General features: G+C 48.2%; 1 protein-coding gene across 1 annotated transcript in view; it reads left to right on the plus strand.

The window, feature by feature from the left end:
- LOC114029058 (all-trans-retinol 13,14-reductase-like) overlaps positions 1–7,336 on the plus strand; it is a gene marked incomplete at its 3' end in the record, with an annotated part of 19,219 nt that extends 11,883 nt beyond the window's left edge. Inside the window, exons 6-9 of the mRNA XM_027843416.1 lie at positions 470–589; positions 6,438–6,576; positions 7,017–7,126; positions 7,214–7,336. Of these exons, the coding sequence (XP_027699217.1) occupies positions 470–589; positions 6,438–6,576; positions 7,017–7,126; positions 7,214–7,336 (492 nt within the window). The remainder of the gene's footprint in view (positions 1–469; positions 590–6,437; positions 6,577–7,016; positions 7,127–7,213) is intronic.
- Between the last annotated feature and the right edge of the window lie 3 nt (positions 7,337–7,339).

The following is a 7,339-nucleotide window of genomic DNA, read 5'->3' on the forward strand; positions in this document are numbered from 1 at the left end:
AGAGAGCGAGGAATCATTGATAGTGCCAAGGTTGTGACAAGGGTCCCAGATATTGGTAATAGGCACCAATAATTGTAAGTTGTAGGTAGCTATAACATAAATTAGAATATGATAGGCATCATTAGACAGGGACAGACCAAATACTAGGGGAGTTCTAAGGACAGGAACAGATTACTTTGGTAGAAAAGTTTTCATAGGATAGGTGACATTTTCAGTATAGGTGAAATTGAGGCAGAAATAGTGGGGGGTAATGCCAGGAAATAGCTTGAGGAGAAGAAGGATGACTAGGGACTGGGGAGTTGGGGCTCTTGAAGAAAACATCACCCGCTGTCCAATTCTGCTAAGGCTTCTCCCCACTTAGGAGACAGGGTGGGCCTTTGGAAGATGTAGCATGAAGCATCAGGCCTTTGTGCTCTGCAGGGCCAGGGTATGCCTTCCCAGACCTCATCTAGTCTCCTCTGTTCTGCAGGGGTCAGCGTCAAGAAGGGCCATGACCTGGTGAACATCCATTCTCCCATCGTGATCTCCAATGCAGGAATATTTAATACCTACGAGCACTTGCTGCCTGAGAAGGCCCGCTGCTTACCAGGTAAAGGCCGCTCATCCTTCCCCACTGTACTTCCAGCCTGGCTCAGCCTGTTCTGCAGGCCCCCTTAGGGAGGACGGGTCACTGCCCCTCCTCACGCCCTCTGCCCAGGCCAGGCCTGGGGCTTGGGTGGCAGCTTCCTTTGCCATGGTCCGTGAATCCCAGCCATCCTCCATTTTTCTGATCCTTTTCATCCCCTTCTTGGGACATTGACTCCTCCTCCTGCCCATCTCTCCCTCTTCTCTTGGATGTCCATCTGCTGGTCGCTAGCACTTTTATAACATGTGGTGGTTTCCACAGCACTTGGGGGACCCAAAAAGTCACATCCTGTGACCTGGGGGATGTGTCACTTGGTTTGCTGAACCATTTTCTTTTTCAGTCTTTACCATAAGGGAAAGTTTCCTGAAGAGGGGAGAGGGGAGGGGCATGTTTGGAAATGGCGGTGATGTCAAAATGGAAGGCGCCAAGTAAATGAAAGGTTCACCTGGATGAGACCCATCGCTGTGGAGAAAAGGAGGGAGGCTCGAGGTTGAGGTGCTGTGGAGAAGGAAAAGATACAATTAATTTAATTTTAAAAATACTGTTTGTTCTCTTTTGTTTCATATCACCTTCATTTCCGAGTAGATTCCTCTCCCCTCCTCAGGGAGCTCTTGTAACAAAAATCTTTAAAAGAAGAGAAAAAAGCATTTCAGCAAAGCCAATCAATAAGCATTTTAATAAGTGTTTACTGTGTGTACAGCACTGTGCTTGTCACTAAAGATACATAGGCAAAACCCAGCTCCCACTCCCAGGGTTCTCCCAGCCTAATGGAGGAGTCAGCAGGTACATGGTGATGTGCAGACAGGATAACTTAGAGATGATGTCAGAGGGAAGGTACAAAGACTGAGAATTAGGAGACGCTTCTCACAGGTCAGACTTTAGCTGAGATTTGAAAACAGCCAGGGAAGCTAAGAGGCAGAGATGGGGGAGGAGGACATTCCAAGGATGGGGGTGGGGAGGTGGGACACACAGTAAATGGATGGTCTTGTTTGAGGAACAGCCCCGAAGGCAGCAGATCGAACAGTATTTGGAGGATAGTGAGTATAAGACAATTGGAAGGGTGGAAAGGGGTGAAGATGTGAGGGGCTTTCAAAGCCAAACGGGATTTTCTATTCGTTCCTACACATAACAAGGAGCGTTTTTGGAACGGGAGTGACCTGGGCTGACCTGCACTTTAGGAAGGTCAATTTGACCCAGGAGAGGGTGATGGACTGGAGGGGTCAGAGATTTGAGGCAGGGAGACTACCTGCAGGCATTGCCATCTTTCAGGCATGGGAGGGTGCACCACGCTGGTGGCGGTGTCAGAGGAAAGGAGAGGAATCTACAGAGATGTTGTGGAGGTGAAATGGACAGGCCTTGGCAATGGACTAAAATGGGGGAAGAGGGGATCAGAGTGGCAAGTCGAGGATGATGTCTGGGTCATCAGTGTGGGTGACTGGGAAATGGGGGTGCCCTTTGCAGTAAATGGGGAAGTTCAGAAGGAGGGGAGCGTAGGGGGAAAGAGAAGGCTTTCAGTTTTGGGCATGTTGAGTTAAAGATGTCAGTGGGACATCCGGTTCAAGATGTCCAATGGGCGGTTGGAGATGTGAGGCTGGAGGCGAGGAGAGAGGTCAGATCTAGACAAATAGATCTGAGAATCATTTGTATAAAGATGATAATCAAATCCATGGGAGCTGATGAGATCACTAACAAAACAGTATGGAGGGAGAAGAGAAGAGGACCCACTGTCAATGGGCATGGCTTGGATTCAGCAAAGGAGACTGAGAAAGAGAGTTCCGATGGCTAGGGGAGAACCAAGAGAGAGAAGTGAATCAGGGAGAAGAGGGTGACTGAGCGTCAAAAGCTGCACAGAGGTTTTGAGATTCCGATTGAGAAAGACCACTGGATTTGGCGATTAAGAGATTATTGGTAACTTTGGAGAGAGCAGTTGCATTTGATTGGTGAGGTTGGAAACCAGACCATAGAGACTTAAGGAGAGAGGGAGAGGAAGAGTGATGGGTTTTTGAATGTGGAGGAGACATGGACATATTTGTAGGCAATAGAGAAATCACCAAGAGACAAGGAGAGACTGGAGATTAATGAGAGGGGGCGATCTGCTGAAGAAGATGGGATGGAATGAGATCCTGTGTGAGGAGAGGGGTCAGCCTTGGCAAGGAGAAAGGCCCCTTGTTCATGTGAAGCAGAGATGAGGGAAGAAATAGTAGTGGAAGACGTGGGTGTGTGAGGCGAGGAGGAGAGAAGAGGAGCTCTGCTTTTTCAGTGAAATATGAGGCAAAATTCTCAGCTGAAACAGGGGACCGTGAGAGGCTTAAGGAGGGTTGAACAAGGTTGGAAATATTGTTATGGTAAGGGATAATGATCCATGAAGGAGATGTAAAAGAGGGGAAAGAAATAGCGTTTGTATAGTGCCAACTATGTGCCAGGCACTGTGCTTTATGATTCTTATCTTGTTTGATGCTTATAACAACCCTGCTGTTATTCCCCTTTTATACTTGATGAAACTGAGGCAAACAGTCATTCAGTGACTTGCCTGGGGTCACACACAGCTAGTAAGTGTCTGATACCAGATTTGAACTCAGGTCTTCCTGACTCCAGGCTCTGTGTTCTATCCACTGCCATTCACTCTTCTATCCAAGGCTTGGCTTGCCATAGTGAGGGCCCTATTAAGATGATGTAACATGCTTGTTGTGGATCCAGTCAATAGAGTTTCATGAATTTCCAGCTTCATTCAGCAGCGTATAAATAGGAGCAAAAGTAGGGGTGGTCACCGTGATCCAAGGCTAGAGTTCATCAGGGCACGATCTTCCTCAGAGTAAAAGGGCAAGGGACTGGAGACAAGAAGACAGTATGGGGTGAACTGATTCACCAATGGGTCAGAATGGGTAAGGGAAGAGAATGTTGCTAGTGTAGGGTGATGGACTGGGAAAAATCTGATGGGTGGATGGATTGGAAGCAGTAGTTTGGGGCTGCAAGGCAGAGAGAGAGGAAGAATGACAGTAGGTTCTGTCGGTCAGAGTTCATGAACATGGATGTGGAGCATGTGTGGGTAATGGCAGCATCCAAGGTATGCCCATGTCTGTAGGAGTGATGGGAAATGAGCAAGCTGAAGAGAGAGTTCAGGGTTCGAGGGAGTATCAGTAGGCATGGTGAACACTCTTGGTATGAGGGCCAGAATTGAAGGGGAAAGAAAGACTGTGACCCAGGCACTGAACTCACTGAAGAAGGAGAACAGCATCTTGGAGGTCTGCAGACAGCAGCTCCCAGAAGCTTAATTGGGTGATAAATGTGGATTGAGTGAGTGTACCTTGCAGGAGGAAAGGTTACTGAGACATGGTGGTGGAGGGAGAACCTGGAAGTGGCCATGAGGAGCAGAGAGTATTCGAGCTCCCCTTCCAAGATCAGTGGGTAGTGGGGAACACAGCATAATGGTGAAAGTACAACCAGGGCTGGAAAGGGTGGCCAGGGAAGCTGGTGGGAGCCGGGGAGGCGGGGAGAAGCAGGGCTCAATGAGGATGAGAAGATGGAGGGAGAGGGGAAGGAAAAGGTTGAGGGGAAATCTCATTGGTTGCCTGTGGAGCAGGTCTTCTAGCAGGGGCAGTAGATGGAGTGGAGTGTTGAGGCTGGAGGATTGGGGTGGGGGTGAGGCATTGAGAGGCATGGGAATAAGGGAGCAGTCAGTGGGTGATGGAGAGCAGCGCTTGAAGTATTGAATCCATGCAGAGTTGTGGATGAGACTAGGGGAAGTATGTTAATCATCGAAGAATGATTTGAAATAGGCTGACCTTGTCCACAGGGTGCATAGCCTCAGGTGGATTTTTCTCAGGGCTCGGGCAGCTGCCTGTGGCTTGAAAGGGAAGGGAGCATGGGCATTGCTTGGATGGGGCTAGCCATATCCTGTGGAGCTGATGGTGCTGCAGATGGTGCCTGCAATAACCTTTTCACTCATGGACTCTGGCCTACCCAATCTCAGGTTGCAGATGCCTTAGGCCATGGCTTTTATGGTTGGAACCTTTCTAGGATTTTTGTCTTGGGCTTGCAAATTTAAGGGAATTCCTCTAATATTCTTCTTCCTATGTTGGACCTATTCTTTATGCTACTTAGCTTGGTAGATAAACAGGAAGTTTATTTTCTCTGTCTTCCTTTTTGGTTTAGGGGCAGGGGAGGGGAATAAGCATCTGTTAAGCTCTACTGTGCTAAAGGATTTACAGTATTATCCAATTTGATCCTCAGACAACCCTGGGAGGTAGGTACTACTATTGTCCTCATTTTATAGATGAGGAAACTGAGACAGTGGTTAAGTGACTTGCTCAGGGCCCAGGACCACACAGCATTAGGTATCTAAGCCGAGATTTGAACTTAAGTCTTCCTGATTTCAGACCTGGCACTCTATCCACTGCTTGCAACACCTTGCTACCCAGCTCTTACGAGGTACCCTCTACCTCTGGCCAGGAGCACATCATTCCTATATTTTAAGCCGTGATCCAGATATCCAAATTTAGATTTCATGCCCAAGTTTCTTAAGCTATTCACTTCCTAAATTTGTCTCTCTCTTCTAAGACTCTTCTCTACAATCAGCAGCAGCGATGAAAACTTCTGGGCCACTTAGCCTTCAATTTCTTAACAGAATGAATTAATGAAAAAGCTTTTATTAAGTATTATGTAGTGCTGTCAAATAGAAGTGAAGACAGTCTCTGCTCTCAAGGAGTTCACACTCTAATTGGGGGTACAACACAAGTGAGTTTAGGTGCAGGTTGATAGCAAGGCCCAGGGGTTTTGGGGGCTCTGGGCAGGTCAGATGACAGTACCCACAGGAATGGAGGGAGAAGCAGCAGGGTAGATGGTCAGCCCTGGGGGACTGGAGCAGATAGTGAGGCCAAGGAGTTCTCCACTTACTGGAATGGTCATAGCTGGTGAGGCCTAACTCATTTAAGTAGTATGAGCAGCCACTTGGCTCTTCCTACCTGGACAGCCAGATGGGGTGAGGGAAGGGAAGAAGGGAGAGAGCGCCCCCTGGTGGTGGCTGGCCCTGTGGCCCAAGACTTCATAATCTTTGACAATGCTTTCTAGATCCTTTTTGTCAGTGATTATTTGTCTTTACCATTCACAAGTTTGTGGTAGTGAGGTTGGGCAAGTCTGAGATGTTCTCCATCATCTATTGGATACTTGTCATGGAAAGACCTCTGGATTAGTAATATCTGGTTGACAAATGGCTTCGTCTCTACCCCTTAGGGAGTCACCATGTGCTGCTGATAGCATATCAGGGGTGGGGAACCTGTGGCCACATGTAGCCTTCTAGGTCCTTGGGTGTGGCCTTTTGACTGAATCCAAATTTTACAGAACATATCCTTTTATTAAGGGGATTTGTTCTATGACGTTTGGATTTGGTCAAAGGGCCACACTTCCCCACTCCTGGAATATACCATTCATGTTATTATTGCTTGGAGGAAGAGTTGATGTTTCTGTCTCTTTGGGAAGAGCCTCATGTCTGTTGCTCAGCTTGAAGTGTTCTCCTCTGCATTCTTCTACCCTCTAACCTCCAGACACAGGCTAAGATTTCCCTCTGGCACTTCAGATCCTTTCTCAAGTCCCCTGATCTGTCATCAATGAAATATTTTAGATAGTAGGCATAGTGTCCTGATCCACTCATGAGAAGAAACAAGGGTGTCCAGCACACTGTCCCTCAGGTAAAATGGGTAAGTTTCAACCGCCAGGCAAGCTTCTCTGAGGTCAGGACTTTAACCCATCCCATCTGAAGCATATACATGGCTACCAGTCTGTCTCTGGGTCCTGAGGTCACTGGTCTTTTTGACAGGTATACAGACCCAGCTGGGCATGGTGCAGCACGGTTCGTCTATACTTTATATCTTCATCTGCCTCCAGGGCTCCAAGAGTGACCTGGGTCTGGAAGCCAAGAATCATTATGTCTACTTTGACACAGACATAGACAAGGCGTAAGACCTAAAGAAGGGGAGCTGGGGCTGGGGGTGGCCCTTGATCCATCCTCCTCTTTCCTAAAAACTGGGCAGGAAAGGGGTCCCAGATGACTCATAAGCCCATGGTCTCCACCTCGCAGTTACTTACTCATCCTTTTTGAGGTCAGAGCTCCTTCTAGAAGCTCCTGTATCTTTTTTTCCCTTCCATCCCCTAAGCCATCTTCCTCTTTCCCTAGCTGCCAGGATGAGTTGTTGGTCTGACCTGTTTAAGTTGTCTCTGGCAGCATTTTTGGATCCAAGGAATCTGTCCAGCTCCCCTACTACTAAACGGTCCTGTTTGGGGAGAGTGATTCCTGTCCCCTTCTTGTGAGAGGGTTAAGACACCACCACAGAGGCTCCATTGATTCAAACTGTAGGGGAACCAGTCATGTGGCTCCTCTCTTCTTTCCTCCCCACAGGATGGAGAGATACTTATCCCTATCCAGGGACCAAGCTGTGGAACACATTCCCTTTTTCTACATCACATCGGCATCAGCCAAAGACCCAGCATGGGAGGACAGGTTCCCAGGTGGGCCAGAGGCCATGGAAGAGGGGAAGGGAAGAGGGTAGGATAGGCCCAGCACCAGGTATAGTGACCAGAACTCTGTCTCCTCAGACAAATCAACACTAGTTATGATGTTGCCTGCCCGCTACGAGTGGTTTGAGGAATGGCAGAGTGAGCCCCAGGGCAAGAGAGGGAGTGACTACGAAGCCCTGAAGAACTCCTTCCTAGATGCTTCCA

Source organism: Vombatus ursinus, unplaced genomic scaffold (assembly GCF_900497805.2).
Source record: "Vombatus ursinus unplaced genomic scaffold, bare-nosed wombat genome assembly UNPS02005073.1, whole genome shotgun sequence".
NCBI lineage: Eukaryota > Metazoa > Chordata > Mammalia > Diprotodontia > Vombatidae > Vombatus > Vombatus ursinus.